Source organism: Mustela putorius, unplaced genomic scaffold (genome assembly GCF_011764305.1).
Source record: "Mustela putorius furo isolate JIRA1106 unplaced genomic scaffold, ASM1176430v1.1 tig00003853_pilon_pilon_pilon, whole genome shotgun sequence".
NCBI classification, from domain to species: Eukaryota; Metazoa; Chordata; class Mammalia; order Carnivora; family Mustelidae; genus Mustela; species Mustela putorius.
In genome coordinates this window covers 25,051,587-25,070,614 of record NW_025422005.1, presented here as the reverse complement: position 1 = coordinate 25,070,614, position 19,028 = coordinate 25,051,587, and the positions used below count along the sequence as shown (strand labels likewise).

The 19,028-nt window shown below is 46.5% G+C and overlaps 1 protein-coding gene across 4 annotated transcripts in view; it reads left to right on the top strand.

Annotated features, from left to right (window-relative positions):
• CSMD2 (CUB and Sushi multiple domains 2) overlaps nt 1-19,028 on the top strand; it is a 600,967-nt gene that overhangs the window by 492,963 nt on the left and 88,976 nt on the right. For all 4 annotated transcript variants that reach the window (XM_045064163.1, XM_045064162.1, XM_045064161.1 and 1 more), the window contains exons 38-44: nt 149-267; nt 787-856; nt 2,729-2,845; nt 5,700-5,909; nt 11,332-11,520; nt 13,986-14,163; nt 15,539-15,684. In XM_045064163.1, coding sequence (XP_044920098.1) covers nt 149-267; nt 787-856; nt 2,729-2,845; nt 5,700-5,909; nt 11,332-11,520; nt 13,986-14,163; nt 15,539-15,684 — 1,029 coding nt within the window. The remainder of the gene's footprint in view (nt 1-148; nt 268-786; nt 857-2,728; nt 2,846-5,699; nt 5,910-11,331; nt 11,521-13,985; nt 14,164-15,538; nt 15,685-19,028) is intronic.

Below are 19,028 nucleotides of genomic sequence, written 5' to 3'. Positions count from 1 at the left end.
AGGAAGCACTGGTCTCTAGGCAGAGGGCAAAGAAAGTACAGATTGGAGCCCCATCTCCTCCCCGCTGCCAGCATTATCCTCTGCCTACTGGTGCACTGACCTGCTGGGCTTGTCCCTCCTCCTTTCTCTTTGTCTCTGTCTCATCTAGCGGTGGGCCTGAGCAGCTGTCCAGAACCGGCTGTGCCCAGTAACGGGGTGAAGACTGGCGAGCGCTACCTGGTGAACGATGTGGTCTCTTTCCAGTGCGAGCCAGGATATGCCCTCCAGGTACCTCCCCTCGACACCGCGGGCAGGAAGCAGGAGGCCCCTGAGATGTGCTTGACCAGCCTCTCGCCAGTTGAGCTGCAGTCACTGAAGAACAGGGAGCAGCCCCTCGGGTTCCCCAGGGACCACTGTCCTTTCCCAGAGCTGTTCATGCAAAAGACAAGCTTTGCTGACTTGGGCGTGTTTGCATCAGCCAGCCTCAGAATGGGCTCCTGCAAAGTTTCAGTTTGATTAGACTCCAGGAAAATTAAATCTTTCTTTGAAGGCCAGGAGGGAATCTAGTAATTAAAGAAGTCTCACAAGGAAACTTTAGTAATGAGAATTCCTTAGTAATGGCTGTTAATAAGCATCCTTCCCCAAAGTCTCTCTCCCTCTGCCTCATCCCACCCCACAGAGGGTTCGTGGATCTTTGTGTATCTTGTTGCTCAACACAAGGCCCCTGAACAAACCCCCTGTTCTGGGTTGTACATGCAATTGTGCCCCTGGGGGCAATGAGCCCACCCCTGTTCCTGATCCCTCCAGGGCCACGCCCACATCTCCTGCATGCCCGGAACTGTGCGCCGCTGGAACTACCCTCCGCCGCTCTGTATTGGTAAGAGAGCCCCAATCTTCTCAGTCCATTCATAATACCCGTTCCTGCCAGAGATCTGGGTTCAGTGACATCTCATGGAGATCAAGCTCAGATCAAAGGACAGTTTGGTGTCCCGGATCTCTTGGAAAAAGAGTCGTTGTAGGCTGCCTTGTGGCTGTCACACAAGCTGGTCGTGACTTCTGCAGACCTTCGCCCATCAAATGAGGTATCACAAGAGGCTTACCTGTTTGAAAACATTACGATGACCATCCTGATTCCAGATAATTGACCAAAGCCCCGATGGAAACTCTGGGCAATTGAAGCCTTCCCCTGTGACTTTTCATGGGACAGGTGGATAAAATCTGCCACTAGAGAAAAGGGGGCGGGTTACTGGTGAAACAAGGGCCTAGCTTGGTTGGGTTGGGGAGGGAGGACATAACACTTATTGAGTGTCTACTGTATGCAAGTCATGGCCTACCTGTTTCTTCACAGCAGCTCTTCAGGGGAGGTATCGTTGCCCTCATTTTTGCAAATGGGAAAACTAAGGCTTTTAAGGATTAAAAAGTGATTGGCACCATCGGGGATGGAACCATACTTTTCTCTGATGCCCCGCCAACTGTAAAGTACAAATCAAGGCTGATCTTGGGATAAGAAGCAAAATGAGTGGGAAGGGAGCATCCCTTAGTCATAATGGCATTTCCCTGCTGGGATCTCACCACTGGGCAGGGTGTGGTTGCCTGCTCTGTGGCCAGAAATGTGTCTGGGCAGACTGAAGCACTCCGCCCATTCCCACTCCATATTACGAAGTTCTTGCGGAGGAAACCACTCCTGTTAACAGCAGCTACCGCTAATAGAGTGTCTGTCACCCAATTACTGTGTGCATCAGCCCCTGTTCTAAGTGACTTGAAGGCCCTTCTGCTGTAACGTAAGGACCACCCCATGATGTAGGTCCTGCGGTCAGCTCCATTTTATAGGTGGGGGAAACTGAGGTTTGGAGGGGTTTAGACTGGCCCAAAGTCACATAGGAAGTGAAAGAGTTGGGATGGTGACCTTGACAGTCAGTGCCAGAGCCCCCCCCCGCCGGCCACTCTGAACCCAGGCATGGTTCTGTTTGTCACCCTCTCCCCAGAGGTCTTCATTTGGACCCTGCAGATCCCCCCTCCCCCTCCTTCTCTGGTTTCCTTAACTAGCTAATTCCTTGCAGCTCCCACAACCATTTCCTGCAAAAGAAAAGAATTGATGTCCACTGACCAGGCTGTATTCATGCTCTAGCCCTGTATCTTAGGTGACTCTGACATCACCTCAGCTGGAGTGTCAGTGGCCCTAACCCCTCATGGTTGGCTCCCCATGGAACACTAATCACAGTCACTTTGGCTGAGGATGAACAGAGAGCAAGTGTGGGCCCCTGGTAGGCTCATCTGTGAGCCAACCAACCCTATGGGATGAGTGTTTGCACAGAGCCCGGCATGGAGCCTGGCACAAAGTGGGGACTCTGTGCATGACAGTCCCCTCCCTTCAGCCTTTCTTTTGAGTCTTGGAAGAATTGATTGGACAGTGATAGAGATTTGAGGCATAGCGTAAGAATGGTCACACTCCTCTTGGAGCAGACCAGTGCTGCTGCATGACCTTACTAAGGGGACTAACCTGCAGAGGGCCAGCTCTAGGTCAAGAGTCCTAACCTGGGTTTGTGGCCGGCTGGGCAGTGCCTTCCTGAACTTAAATTTGTTCAATCTTGCCTGTGTGTGTAGTCATTTAGGGGAGATTACTGTTGCTTCCTTTGGATTCTCAGAGGGGTTCATGACTTGGGAAGGGATCAGAAACTGCTGCTGTAAGGGAGCACCCAAACACTGGCATGACCCCATACCCTCCTCCATGCTGTCCTCATTGTCACAGCACAGTGTGGGGGCACAGTGGAAGAGATGGAGGGGGTGATCCTGAGCCCCGGCTTCCCCGGCAACTACCCCAGCAACATGGACTGTTCCTGGAAGATAGCACTCCCCGTGGGCTTTGGTAAGTCTGCACACCCAGGCCCTTGGTGACCCTTCATTATGACTTTGACCAAGGTAGTAGAGCACCCCACCTCTCTACTTCCTCATCTTCCTCATCTGTTGACCTCTGGTACAATTGTGAAGACCAGTTAAGGATGCTAGGAATGAACACTTTGGGAACATAAAATATAGGGAAAATCTGAAAGATTGCCATTATTATTATTATTATCTGAGTAATGAGCTAAAATTCAGGACTGCAGAATGAGAAATTACTCAGGAGTGGCTGAAAAAGAATTTAAAAAGTCTTTAACAGAGACTGGACCTCAAATTGTGCTTTTAACTTCAATATCCAATTTCTCATACTAATTAAATTATATAGCCAAGGTCAATATGATATAGACTTTGCATTCTTTATATGCACATTCTGGCTGGTATTAAAGAGTGGGAGTTTTGGCGTGTGTGTGTGTGTGTGTGTGTGTGTGTGTGTGTGTAGATGGAGTATGCCAGGCATGGGGGTTGGTGGGGTATGGAGGACATCAGTCTGGGTACAAAATTTAATTGCTGATGATTCATTCCTGACTGGGGATATAATTTAACCCCAACATCTCTGTTGAAGAGATAAAAGCTCTGTGGTGATGTGGAGCTGATGGGTCATCTTGCCTGAGTCACCTCCCTGCTCCCAGGGACAGAACGTCCTGTGGGGATGGCTCCTGCACAGGCCTGTGGTCTCCCAGTCTATGACCTCAGGAATGAAAACCACCTCTTTTTATTCTGAACTATTCAGCCAAGACTGGGTCTTCTGATAGAGAAGGGGCTTTCAGGAGAAAGGGACTGAACTGGCCTGCTTTAAATCTATTCTGAGGGAAGGAGAGGAGTTGGTGACCTTTCAGAGGATGGAGTCTCATACTTTGTACCATCTTCTGGAGGAACCTGGGGGTACGTAATCAGGGTACAAAATGATGAGCGCTTTGGCAGCCTTGGGGAACTCCAGATTTTAGAGATTGAGGGAAGAGGAGCTAGGAGACCCCATAGCCCTGCACCCAGGCATGGACCACAAGAATATCAGATGATAGAGCAATAGAGATAGAGAGAGACAGATAGAGATGGAGAGTTGGAGGGAGCACAACATCCAAAGGAAATCAGAAGTTTAAGTGGGAGGTACATCACTGTTCTTGTTAGTCCTGATGTTCAGCCACCAGAGCTCTCTAACTCTAAGGCCTGGGTGCTTATTCAGCCTCTGGAGAACAAGCCCTCTGCAGGGTGCAATCACAGAAGTCCTTGCTTTCAAGTGAATGTTGGACTCCAGTGAGGACCTGAGCATGGCACCTGGTTTCAGTGTGTACAGAACATCTGCATTTACAAGATGTTACCACCAGATGGCAGTAGTGAAGCCCACGCCTTTCCCCACCCATTCAATTCAGAAATCTGGCATCCCCGAAGAGCCCCTTTGATGAACACGCTGCCCACGGTGCTGGGATGATGCGTAGGCTGTAGACCGCATGTCCTAAAGTGTTCACTGCACAATTATCAGTGATTTGGAAATGTGATCTGCATGTTCATTAATAGGGTAGTGAATAGTGTGGTTGGATAATTCATAAAATAAAATTATAGACCTTGAAAAGCACAATATTGAATAAAAAAGCTTATAAAACCTCCTGTGCAGTATAACAACATGAATGTACATGTTTGAGACAAACAAATCAAACATATATTTAAGAATCTAAAACCATGAACTGGAAAAGTATCTTCCCGATCCATGAGTGACCCTCAAATGGGAGAGAGCAGGAGATATGAAGGGTCTTCAATGTTGTAAATCAAATCTTTAATTTTTAATAATTTTAAATAAAAATTTATTTAATTAGATGCAAAAAAAATCACACCTATGTCTCCATTTATGTAAATTAGAAACTACAGGTGATAAATGTTTAAAAGGTTAAAGTCCATCTGTAACCCCACTATGCAGAGATAATACTTATAGCTTAGTCGTCACCAATCAAATGTAACCCCTGTGAAGACAAGGGCCTGATAGATATTGTTCATCCCTGAGCAGTGCCTATCACAGCCCTGATGCACAGCAAATCCTCAGTAAATATTATTAGTGAATCTGATATTCATATCAATGAACATTCTTCTGGGTTTTTAGTACCAAAATTAGAATTATATAGTACATACTACTTTGCAACTAGGTTTTCACAATCAACATAATGGATATTTTCTTATGCACAATAAATACATTTCCTCAATATAATTTAGGGACGTCTCAGCTATAAACAAATATCAATCTTCCCATCTCCATTCTTCAGAGTATATCACTATGTAAGTTAAGGGCTTAATCAGATCCATTTAACCTATTGGGTTGTTAGGAGATCTTGATTAATCCAGTAAGATCCCAAAGCATAAACTTCACTGACAATGTATTTTTCTAATTTCTGAATTATCGTAAGTATTCTAGAAGATACCAGTACTGAAGTTCATGTCTTTTGATTAGGTATAGTTATTTTTAAGTGGTGATATTTTTAAGTAAAAAGTTTATTTTAGCAAAGTTATCTTTGTATTGCTAGTAGGGCTAGGAACTACAAATCAATTGTTAGCCCTGAGCTTTGTTTTCAGTAAAATAAAATGGACTCGGAACAGAGCTCTGGAATGATCGATGCCCTTCATTCTGAGCAAATAATGTATTTTTAAGTTCAATCCTGCATCAAGACAAAAGACTGGACTGGATGGTGTCTCCCCAAACTATGTTCTGGCAATCTCAGTTGAGGGGGAAGCCAGTAGTAGGGATGCATGAGGTCTGGCAGGAAAGGCTTCCATGAGGCCACATGTTTGAAGCAGGACTCTATTGCTTTGGGCACTGTCTGCCTCTATCTTGCTCCCAGGGGCTCACATCCAGTTCCTGAACTTCTCCACCGAGCCCAACCATGACTTCATAGAGATCCGGAATGGCCCCTACGAGACCAGCCGCATGATGGGCAGATTCAGTGGTAGCGAGCTTCCAGGCTCCCTACTCTCTACATCCCACGAGACCACTCTGTATTTCCACAGCGACCACTCCCAGAACAGGCCAGGATTCAAGCTGGAGTATCAGGGTAAGGACCCAGAGTGCCCGTAGCCTTCTGCACATCCCCTCCTGCCCATCCTCTTCTCTTACCCACATCCACTGTATTCCCAGCCTTCTACTTAGGGGGAGAGAGAACACAGGGAGGGCTGAGGGGTGGTGGGCAGGCCTATAGATGCAGGCTCCCCTTTGGTGGCATATCTCTCCGGCCCCATGAAGATATCTAACCCCCTTGACAAGGTTTTTCCAGGATTAAGGCCCGACAGCACCATCGGCCTTCTGTCCAGATCCAGCTGCCAACAATTTTCCCTGAACGTTCCCATAGGACATCCCTGAGTGGCCAGATGGCCACTTCCCCTCAGCCTTGATAGGCTTACTTAGTCTCTCTGAATCCTCCTCTAAGTGTCAGGCCCAAATTATCCTCAGCAAAGCTCCTTTTATCTCATAATGGAGGATTCTGGTAACAACCCAGGAGTGCCCCTTGAGTCTTCACAATGAGATAAGTCCATTAACTCCCACACAGGGTTTCCTGACTATGCTCACTGGGGCTCTGCCTTGCTGAGGTGAAATCCTGTGATAGGACCCCCTCCTCCTGGCACGCTTTCCCTGGAACAAGCCCAATCCATTCCCTTCTCCTGTGTGAGGGGCCATCACCTGGGGCTATGCAGATTATTCCCGATCTGTGCCACTCTATGCCATGGCCCTAGGTAGGCCCAGCATCTCCCTCGGATGCCTCCCTACTGTGACTGACTGAACCATTTATGCTAAACTCTTTTTCCAGATTCTTCCACCAACTTTTTTTTTTCATAATTTTGGACTTTTTTCCAATCTAATACATGCTAATAAAAAATTAAATCATTATAGATGTTTTTGTGAGTACATCATAGAAAGTCAAAATTTTCCCATAATCCCATCTCCAACCCCACCTTATGCAGAGATGACCAACTTCTAAGTTTGTTTTCCCCATTTTTTCTGTATGTATGTTAATGTAATTCTATTATTATATGTTAACCAAAATTGTATCGTGCTAAAAATACTGCTTTTGCAATTTTCTTTTTTAAAGTGAAGTTTTGATTATATTCACAAACACACTCACCTTGTTAAAAAGAAAGAAAGAGGGGGAGGGAAGGAGGGAGGAAGGACAAAGGGAAGGAAGAAATCAAAGCATTACAGGTAAGGCCAAGCTTTCTCTGTCTACAGCTTCCAAACCAGGCTTATTTCCCAGAAGTAAACACTGTTGCTTTAACATGATCTTTCCCGGTCTTTTTCCACATGTTAATATACATATGTTATAGGTATCTGTGAGGATATATAATGTTTCATGAAATTTTTGGTTGTGTTTCCTATATAAATCTATAGAATGCTCTATTTACATAATGCTCTGATACTTGGCTTTTTTCATCCCTTGTCAGAGGTGAATACTGGATTTTGGTTTGTCATTTAGGGAAAGCCTTCAAGGGTTATTCTACGAGGTAGGCACCGTTGGACCAGTTACACGGGCACTGCCTCCTCAGAAGGAGCTTCGGCCGGTCTGGCTGGGCTTGCCCTGACCTGGGTCACCTCAGGAGGAGGAGCTGGGCCTCTCACGCCAGTGAAGCGGCAGGGAGAAGCAGTGCTTTTACCAGAGAGTGCTGGCTCCTTCCTGATAGTAACAAAGCTGCCTCACCCAGTGACGCAGTCTGTGGGCTTGTCACAGAGGCCAGCCCTAACCAAAAGTGTTCGTGCCTATTAAGCACACACAGTTTCAGCGGGTGGTGTGGGCTGTCAGATGCATCATGATACATCAGATGGCCATGTTTTGTCACAGGAGAGACTCAGGCCCACATATGTGGTCAACATTTCCTGCTGAGGCAGATGCAAGCCTCTCTCAGGCTTCTCCTGTATCTTAGTTTGCTAGGGCTGTGGTAACCAAGTACCATGGACTGGAGGGCTTAAACAGCACACATTTCTTCTCTCACCGTTCTGGAGGCTGAAGTCCCAAAATCAGGGTGTCAGTAGGGTTGACCTCCTTCTGAGGGCTGTGAGGGAGAGTCTGTTCTCACTTCTGGCAGTTTACTGGCAGTCTGGATTTCCTTGGCTTATAGAAACATCACCCCCATCTCTGGCTTCAAATCCTTGTTATGTCTCCAAGTTTGCCCTTTTTATAAGGACACCAGTCGAATTGGATTAAGGCCCTCCCTAATGACCTCATTTAAATTAAGGTGAAATGACAAAGATCCTCTCTCTAAATAAGGTCACATTCTGAGGTACTAGGAGTTAGGACTTCAACGTATGAATTTGGGCAGGGGCCACAATTCAACTCACAGCACCTCTGACAGGCCCACATGCTCTCCCCATGGCTTCTCCTATTGGATAAATCCAAGTACTGATGACACCACCATAGTGGCAGAGGCAGCTTCTTGGGGGCCTACCCACATACACTGTGCCCTCACCTCTATGATGGGCACAGCCCTGCCCCCTGAGTCCATGTGATGGGAACAGAAACTCATGGTTTTCCCATGTGATATGCCAACTTGTCCCTATAAGAATTGTCCCCCTGAGTCCCTTGGACTTCACTGACTTCTCCCTGTAGAAGCGACCTACCTACTTCCACAGAGCCCTGGTCTTGAGCTCAGCCCCTCTCACACTCACTGAGGCTTCCAAGACACAGGCCAACACCATGGGCCAGCCATCCTCTCTGTGACGTGCCCATTACTCACGCTGGAGCTTCACATGTTCAGAGGCCCACTCCTCCTTTGAGGATGTTCCCTTGATGGGGGAAGCTAGGCCCAAGGGCAGCAGAGTTCTAGATATGCCTTTAGATGCCCAACACCTACATTAGGAGTTGGTCCAACTATATAATAGGCCCAGAGGTGTCTACTCTATGGTGGGCCCACCTCCTTCCACTCACATTTTACCTTCATGACTTGGTAGGTGTTCCTCTTGAGGTTTCCCTCAGGTCACTGGCCCAGCTGCTCCCTCGGTGCCTGCTGGAGCTCCACAGACATAATGATGCCTATCAGCCCACACTTGGTGTCAGGGCAGCTGCTCCCCTTCAGGCTTGACCTGGACTTCCATTAGGCTTCTCCGTCTGTGGTGGTCCCCGCCCCTGGGACTGGGTTGTCTCTAATGTGAGAGACCCAGATCCTCCCACAGAGGCCTCCTAATGTATGACAGACCCAAATAGTTCTCCCTGCCCAACTTGCCTACTTACACCCTCCTTAGCCCTACGGAGCTGTACCTTGTACACAAGCTCTGACCACTCACCCCAGGTTTTCCTTTATGAAAAGACCTGTTTCCAAAAGGGCCACCTGTCCCCACTGAGACATTTCTATTGAGCAGGCCCATCTCCCTGCAGTCCCACAACTTTCTCTGAGGAAATCCAACTCCTTACTTTTTCTCAGAATTCCTCCATTAGACACTCTGAACTTCCTAGGATGGAGTTCTCTTCTCTTTTCCCAGGTAGACATTCCCATAAAATTGTTACTAACAGCTTAAGCCACTCTTACCGGGCCTCTCAGTTGGATAGGCTTAACTTTATACCATTAAAACTTTTCAGATCACGGGCGCCTGGGTGGCTCAGTGTGTTAAGCTGCTGCCTTCGGCTCAGGTCATGATCTCAAGCAGGGAGTCTGCTTCCCCCTCTCTCTCTGCCTGCCTCTCTGCCTACTTGTGATCTCTCTCTGTCAAATAAATAAATAAAATCTTAAAAAAGAAAAAAACTTTTCAGATCATGATTATAAAGAACTTTTAGCAAAATGAGACACATAATTGTTCCAAAATGTTAGGCATCATTTTTCGTATTTTAATAATATGAATATTTTAATAATTTTAATAATATTAATATTTGCAATTGTGGCACTTTGTTAAAAATTGTATCTGTTCCCACCATAGCATCTCCGTCTGGGACAAACCCAGGAGCCCTTCTTTAGGAAAGCTAATGATTCTGCCCTTTAGAGTTCATCTCTGCCAATAGGCCCACCTTTTCCCTTCGAAGCTTCGTCCGGTAAACAGGCTCTGAGATTTTTCTCAGTTTGAAAACAGTCCAGGTACTCTCCCTTAAATGTCTCTTTTTCTTAAAAGCTCAGCTCCTTCTGTATGAGACGGGTCCTATAAGGGACTCTCCATCAGGCTGCTCCTGGCTTCTGATGTGCAGCCACTCTTTCCTGGCTACTCACCATCACTGGGTCCGCAGCTTCCCCCAACCCAGGCTTCTCATTAGAGGCCTAGGCCATCCATTCAGTCAGCTCCCTGGGCAGTTCCCTGCTTTTCTACTAAGACCTTAATTTGCCAGATTGCCTAAACCGCTGCTGCTGAAAGGGCCACGTGTCTCCGTTGGCCAACCAGCCTGCCCGCTCGCGCCATAGCTGCTTGATTTTTTTGACACACCCAGTGACCTTGTTGATTTCCCAGTGATACCTGCCTGGTTCCTCCTGCTGAGGCCTCCCGCAGTGAGACAGTGAATGGAAATACACAACACAGTCACGGGCACAGTCCCAGAGGGCGGGCTTGGGAAATGTCGGCTTCGTGATCACTGTTATTTATATTGTTATTACACATAATGAATGCATCCACTTCCATGGAGCGTTCATTTGATCTCAACTCCCACTGAGAATTTCCACTCTCGGAATGCTCCGTCTACCCCACTGCCAATTTCCTGTGTAGGATGGGCCCGACTCTGGCTACACAGCTGTTCTTTTTTCTGTGGATCCGATTAATCAGAGTCTGTGCTCTGTACACGTGCTCAGCAAACCCCTCAGTGACCTCTCTCTGTCAGACACGTCAAGTACTTCCATGAAGGCGTCTCCTTTTTGAGCTGGGCTCACCTATTCTCACGGAAACAGCTTTCTTGCCCTTTAGAGAGGCTTCCTTGTCTTACAGGCACACACATTCTTTTTCATCCATTGATTCCCTCTGGAAAGTTTCTCTCCCAGCCACAGGCTTGGCTTACTCCCACCAAGTTCCTCTGTCTTGAAAGGCTATCATTTCTCAGAGTCAGAAAGACCCCACTCAGGTTCTTCCCTGACTGCTTTCTGTGTCTGTGATCTAGAACCTGGTTGTTATGGTTAAATGAGATGATCCATGTGAAAGAACTGAGGTCACTGCCCAGCCCCAAGCAGGTGCTCAGCGAACAAGGGTTCAACGTAGCCTTGTCTTCCTTGAGCCTCCTTTTCCCACGGAGACAGTAATAACAGGGAACATTTATTGAGCTCTTACTGTGTGCCAGGATTCCGCAAAGAGCTATGCATATATTGGCCCACTTAATTCTCCCAGTAACAATTTTCTAAATAAGAAACCTGAGGCATAGAAATGTTAAATGTCTAGCCCAGAGCCAACAACTGGTAAATAACAAGGGTCCATCTGAGTCCAAGTCTTGGTGCTTGACACTATGTGGACTCTGATGCTTCTATAGTCTGATTGAGGAGAAAATGTCCAGAGAGAATAAAGTGACCTTCTCTCCTGATCTCTTCCAGCCTATGAACTTCAAGAGTGTCCAGACCCAGAGCCCTTTGCCAATGGCATTGTGAGGGGAGCTGGCTATAATGTTGGACAATCAGTGACCTTTGAGTGCCTCCCAGGATATCAACTGACTGGCCACCCTGTTCTCACATGTCAACATGGCACCAACCGGAACTGGGACCACCCTCTACCCAGGTGTGAAGGTATGTCCCTCCCTCATCCCTGGTGATTCTTCCTAAGGAGACTGATTCAGAGTACTCCCATGCTCCCTGGAATCACCCATGCCGGGGAGTCTAGGCAAACCTTGTCCATCCTGTTTTCATATGGAAGGGACCCACCCTATCCAGCGAAAGAGTCCTGGGGACAGACCTCTGGGCCCAAGCTGGGGAGAACCTGGAGGAGAAGTTGGCCACAGCCAAGGGAATACCTACTCAGCCCTTGGAAAGAGCCAACCCATCAGAAGGGAAGACGCTGTAATCTTAATCTCTTTCCTGAGATCTGCACCTGTATATCCAATACTTACTAAAGAGCTTCACTTATCCAGAGGCATCTAAATCCTAATATACTCAAAATTAAAGTCATCATCTTTGCGCATGGGAAGTCCTCATTAGTGAAGGGCACCTCTAGTCACCTGGTAACTCGGCCCTTATTTGGCACCCCTCCTTCTCGTCTATCTGATTTACTCACCGAGTCTTGATAATTCTACACCCTGATTACCTTTCAGATGCAACCACTTCTCTCCATCCACTGCCTCTGCCTTTATCCCCACCACCACTTGGACAAGGCTCCTCGCCGGTCTCCCAGCCTTTGGTCATGCGCTACTCAATCCATTTTTCCCAGCGTAGGCAGTGTGAGACTTTAAGCCATCAACACACTCCAGACCCTCCCCTGCTCAGATGCCAGCAAGGCATCCCCATTTCCCTTGGGGCAAATTCCATACCCCTTCGTGTAGCGCTCCATGTCCCTCCGGGCCTGCATACCTCCGGGTATTCTCCACTCCATAGATTTTTAGGTCCAGCTAAGTTGAAGTGCTTTAGCTGTCCCAGGGCACCATGTTCTCTTGCGTCTAGTTCTTAGCACACACTGTCCCTCCCTTATGGAACATCGCTCTTCTCTCTTGCCTTGTCTACTTAGCCTTGTCTAAATGGGACCAACACCAAGAATCCTTCCCTACCCTCAAAAGACCAGGTGAGGGGCTCCCCCGTCGCTCCTGTGGCATTCCATGTTGACAACATGTCCCCCCTGCTCTGGCATCTATGGAGGCCAGTTGACTTACCTGTATCCCAGTGAGTGGGCTGTGAACAAAACCACGTGCCTTGGTACCCTTGCTCCCCTTGGTCTCCCCAGGCTATGCCTGACCCTGACACAGAGTGGATATTCAGTATTTATAGGAGGGATGGTGTGTCCCTGCAGACCCCTCTCAGGATGCATATGCATTCGTGGGAACCCTACCTTCTGCCTGGAGGCATTTGGATTCTTTCTCTTCACTCTGGTCTGCCACCCATCCAGATGACTGCTTGTTGCCTGTGCCCGCCAAATGCACTCATTATTCTGGACCGGAGTTGGTTTTTTGTTTGTTTATTTGTTTGTCCTTTTTTTTCCCTCCCTGATGACTAAATTGTAACATTATGGAGACTTCAAGGCCTCTCCATCCCCTTACCCAAAGCCTAGATCAGAGTGAGCCTAAAATTGGGTGTCACTTTTGGGGGACAGAGAAATAGGGAGAGAGGATAAGATCTAGGCCACAAATGCCGCCTTTGTGAGCTAAATGCCAGGCTGGACATTTTATATGCATCAGTTCACCTAACGGCCCCCCACAGTTCTCAAGGGGGATGCTCTTAGTTCCATTTTACAGGTGCAGGAAGAGAATAAACTCTTGTCTAAGGTCATCTAGTTAATAAATGGTTTAGCCGTGATTTGAACCCAACCTTAGCTTCATCACCAGAATCCTTATCTCTTAGGTTAATACCAAAGGTACCAGTCTGGGCCCTGGGTGGCTCAGTTGGTTAAACATCTGCCTTCAGCTCAGGTCATGATCCCAAGGTCTTGGGATCGAGTCCCACATCAGGCTCCCTGCTCAGTGGGGAATGTGCTTCTCCCTCTCCCTCTCCCTCTCCTCCCCACTGCTTGTGTGCTCTCTCTCGTGTGCTCTTGTTCTTGGTCAAATAAATAAAAAATTTCTTAAAAATCTTTTTAAAAAAAGAAAGTTAAAAAAAAATTACCACGCTAAGAATCTTAGAGCAAATAAAATGAGAGAAAGAAATAGTTTCATAATTTCATAGCTTATCCCAGCAATAGTACTACAGCCCTGACTGTGATATCTGTCCTCCACCCCATTCCTAGGAAGGGTGAGAGGAGAGCTTTAGTGCATCCTTCCTTCTGGGCAGGTCTCATCCACAGGAAGAATAGGGGGGCCAGGGGGTTGAGGCTGGCCAACAGAGTCACCTGCACTGAAGATCAGGGGCCAGATGGGGAGTGTGCTGGGTCTGGTGCAGGAAACTAATGAACAGTCGTCAGCCCCATCGCCTCTCCCGATCCCGCCTGACCTCCTCGGACAGGGTAATTTGAAGTGCGCTGGCACTTCATAAGGGAGTCATAAGGGAATTTTTTCTGGGGTGGGGGGGTCGATCTCCCACACTCATCTGTGTTTGTGTCCCCTCCCTGGCAGTCCCCTGTGGCGGGAATATCACCTCTTCCAATGGCACTGTGTACTCCCCTGGCTTCCCCAGTCCATACTCCAGCTCTCAGGACTGTGTCTGGCTGATCACCGTGCCCATTGGTCATGGCATCCGCCTCAACCTCAGCCTGCTGCAGACAGAGCCCTCTGGAGACTTCATCACCGTCTGGTAGGGCCAGCTGCCACATCGACAGCCAATTAGGGGCATTAGCTGGGTTCTAAACTGGGTTATTCAGTTTTTTGTCAGAAAACCAAGAGCTGAATGGTTGTAAATGGTGGTCAGCTTCCTGACTTTTGAATAAACATAGTAAATGAAGGCTCAGTTTCAATTACCCTCTGTGGCTCCTTGAAGGGAGAGGGATGGGAGGACAGTGGTCCAACCCGGAGTGCTACTAGGGGTCAGAGCACCAGTGGGTGGGTATGTGAATAGGAATGGTTGTAGATATAAACTTTTCTCATTTTTTCAAGAGTCCAAACCAAAATTCTACATTTACCTAAGATATGCTACCCAGACTAATGAAAGAGTTTTGGGGTAGAATTCTGTGAAGTCCCACTGGTCATCTCATTCTGAACCAGTATTGTCCAACACAATGTTGTGCAGTAATGGAAACAAACTGCTGTCCAGTACAGTAGCCCATGGCTACAAGTGGCCACTGAGTACTTAAATGTGACTGGAGGGACTGAGGAACTGGTTTTTAAACTTTATTTAATTTTAATTCAGGTAAAGAGCCACATGGGGCCTAGTGGTTACCAGCTGACAGTTCTGCTCTGAGTGATAGAGTATCTTGGGTGACTTTACAATGGGAGTATGAATTACGAGTCAGTAAGTGTAGTCTCCTAAACAGCTCCTCCCAAACCACTGAATCTTTGGACAAATGTATAATTAAAGGATTCTTTTGTTTAGGGGTTATTGCCATTCTAGGAATCAGCAGGGGATAGTGGGCATCTTTTCCCAAAACTACAAGGGCTGAATAAGTGTAATCAGACTATCCTGGGTTAATTTCTAGTTTCCTTTACAAGACTGTAATTAAAAACAGATAGAAGGGACTAGATACATCTCCAGGAAAGAAAGACTTTGCCTAGAAAGGCAACCTGGGTATGTCTCTGTGTGGAGACAAGGAAGTGGGGCTGGCCTGGATAGCAGCATGAGCTTCCTGCCCGTCTTCCTCACCCCATCCTACTGCTGCTCAGACTGAGAGAACCTGCCCAGTGGCTCCTGCTTCTCAGCTGAGACTGTTACCCCCGGGAGCCCATTACAGAAGCTGGTGAAGAATCAGGTGAACGAGGAGTCAGTGTGTACTTTGCCAACTCTGTCGGCTCTGTTGGCAGACTGAGTTGGGAGAGAACAGAGGGAGGTGCACAGGGCATTGGAGAAAGACAGTGTTGGGACAAGAAGAGTCACAGCCTCCCACTCCAGGCCTTTGTTAAGGCCCCTGTTGGTAGAGGCAAAGCAGGCAGCTATGGTGACTTATGACTGATGGTAAAGTCAAAGCAGGCAGCTATGGTGACTTGTGACATACCAGAACCTTCTTTCCTACCTGCAGGGATGGGGCACAGCAGACAGCTCCACAGCTTGGAGTCTTCAGCCGGAGCTTGGCCAAGAAAACATTGCACAGCTCATCCAACCAGATTCTGCTCAAGTTCCACCATGATGCAGCCATGGGTGGGATCTTCGCCATAGCCTTCTCTGGTCAGTATGGAAGCCTGGCAAGGGAGGGAAGCACTGTACTCTCAAATCAGGGCCATGCTTGATCCCTGGTTCTACCATTCCCAGTTGTGTGATTCTGAATGAGTGACATAGCTTCTCAGCCTCAGTGTCCTCAGAATTATAAGAGTTAAATATGTTAACCTATGCAATATCCCCCAACACAAACCTCCATACATGTAAATTTTCCTCCTCTTCCACACTGGAAGAGAGGCACATGGCACTGATCCTTGGTGCCCAGTCCAAGCTTAGAAGCAAGAGGATAAGGCTTCTCATTCTATTCTTTCACATCAACCCACTGGTTACCCACTTACTTGGGTTCTCTAGCTTGTCCTGTAGCACATTCTAGAGGATTGTCCCACTCCAAAGGAATCCAGGACCTCTGTTGACCTCACAGGAAGTACTGTGCCCAAGTGAATTTTTGGAGAATTGAAGCAGGAGGAGCATGAACAATTCAGGGTGGATTTGTCCTTATCAACAGCCAATTTTCTTCTAAGAGTCCAAAGTTACAGATCTGAATACTTTTACATTTTTGTTATAGTGGGAGCAGGATTGAAAAACTTAAAGTTCTCTGTGGGCTTGTGCTCACCTTTAGAATAATCCTCCTATTAGAGTTTGCAGAGCATTACATATATTTGAGCTGGAATTGGGAAAGCTTGACTTTATTCCTGGATCCATCTTACAAACACTGGATTTTATCACATTTTTAAATTTTTGCCAATATGGTAGATATACGAAATAGCATCTCACTCTTTTTTTTTCAGTGTTCCAGAATTAACTGTTTATGCACCACATAAAGGGCTCCATGCAATACGTGCCCTCCTTAATACCCACCACCAGGCTCACCCAACCTCCTACCCTCCTCCCCTCCAAAACCCTCAGTTTGTTTCTCAGAGTCCACAGTCTCTCATGGTTTGTTTCCCTCTCCAATTTCCCCCAACTCCCTTCTCCTCTCCATCTCCCCATGTCCTCCATGTTATTCCTTATGCTCCACAAATAAGCGAAACCATATGATAATTGACTCTCTCTGCTTGACTTATTTCATTCAGCATAATCTCTTCCAGTCCCGTCCATGCTGATACAAAAGTTGGGTATTCATCCTTTCTGACAGAGGCATAATACTCCATAGTATATATGAACCACATCTTCTTTATCCATTTGTCCATTGAAAGGCATCTTGGCTCTTTCCACAGTTTGGTGACTGTGGCCGTTGCCGCTATGAACATTGGGGTAGAGATGGCACTTCTTTTCACTACATCAGTATCTTTGGTTGTTGGTGGGAATGCAAGTTGGTACAGGCACTTTGGAAAACAGTATGGAGATTCCTTAAATTAAAAATAGAGCTACCCTATAACCCTGCAATAGCATCTCACTCTTACCATGTTAATGATGAGGTGAGCATCCTTTCATGTCTTGATTGACCATTCATGCTTTCCTGCTCTATGAAATGCCTGCTTCCCATAGAGCTTTATTCTTCTGAGGAGAGAGAAATAGCAAACAAACAGGCAACTGAAATCTTTGCAATTTGTAATAAGTTGCTATGAAGGAAACAAATAAGATGGCAAACAAAAAGGTGGGGAACTCTGCTTCATGTAGAATAATTGCGGAAGACCTGTCAAAAGACAATATTTGTAACAAGAACTAAAGAAAAAGAAGGTACATTTGCAGAGACTGGGGAGTGGGACTGGTGTGGGGGAAAGAACGTCCGCCTTTCTATAGGCAAACATTATCTTTAAATAAATTTAAGGACTAATAGGTAGAAAAGTACCTTAAGAAGAGCTATGAACAAGATTCTGCAGTATTTTTTAATGAGATAATCGGATTTGAATTACAGAGGAAAATGCCCTTGGAAACATGTAGTTTAGGAAATAGAAATAAATTTTGGAAAGCATCCGCTTCCAGGATAAAAGTCTAGACTACAAAAAAAAAAAAAAGTCTAGACTACACAGACTCCAAATAAGAAATAAATAAAAGGAGAGCTGAATGTCTTCCCTTCCTGAACAATTCAGTCCTGAAGCTGTTAAACTGGATAAAACAAAGTGAGCATAAGAATAAAGAGGGAGTCCACACTGAAGGCAACATCTGTACAGAGAGAGCTGGCATGGGGTATCAAGGCTCTGAGCAAACTGAGGAAACTCCTGAGTAGGGTAGGAGCCCCAGAAGAGTGGGGAGGGCATCCACACAGATGATCCATCAGACTCCAAGATGGGAGAGCAGGGCATTCACATAAGGGAGGAGTGGCAGTAGAGATGGGAACATGGTTCCCTATGGATGACTGATCAAATAAGTGAATAGATTAAGGACAATAGAGGGTAGGTATCTCACCATAAGAGAAGAGGGTTAGAAAAACAATCTGAGGGGTTTGAAGTGGCGGGGGATGGGAGGTTGGGGTACCAGGTGGTGGGTATTATAGAGGGCACGGATTGCATGGAGCACTGGGTGCGGTGAAAAAATAATGAATACTGTTATGCTGAAAATAAATAAATTAATATTTTTAAAAAAGAAAAGAAAAAAGAAATGTGGCAAGAGCAAAAGTTAGTATATACCCAGAGAATTGGATTAGAATTGGTGATATGAGTTTGAGCTATCGTTTTCAGTATGTGCACCTAGATGTAGACTGAGAAATGGGTGTAAATATGGGTGTGTATACATACATGTATTCCTTACCTCTTTCCACAAAGAGGACTTGGAAGCAATGGCTCCTCGATAGCAATAAAGACGTCTAGCTCCAGATACCAGTTTCTAATGCCATCTTCCACTAAAATGGACCAGGACTCCTTAAAGAAAAGGAAACTATAGGAACAAAAATGCAGACAGCACAGAATAAAACAGTGAAACAGTGGCCTATAATGGCTGATGCCAAGCTGGCTGCTGCTTGACAGCACACAAGGAGCCCAGCCCACCAGTTAGTGTGTTAACCAGTACTGGAGTCTGATTAAGCCTCACCCCCAAGGGGAGCAAGGGGAGTGGGGACAAAGGTGAAGTGGTGGAGTCCTGAATTTCCCCCCCACCTCCCGTCTTTTGAGTTCTTCGGCAATAACATGGTAGATGCAGTATGTGCTCTGGGAGGGGAGGGATTTTTCTATAAGAAACCCAAGGCTGACAGTGGTTGTGCCTAGGTGGTGGTGTGACTTGGGGGATTTTCATTGTCTTGTTTTTTAGTATTCTACCTGCTTTCTGCATTGAGCAGAAAGGTATAACTTTTTAAAAATATAATGACTAATCTACTGCAGTCAAACTAGTAACCACTATATGTTAAAAACTCAGGCTGTATTTAAGTGCAGATCCCTTTTTACTGATTTTTTTTTCCTGATTTTTTTCCTGGAAGT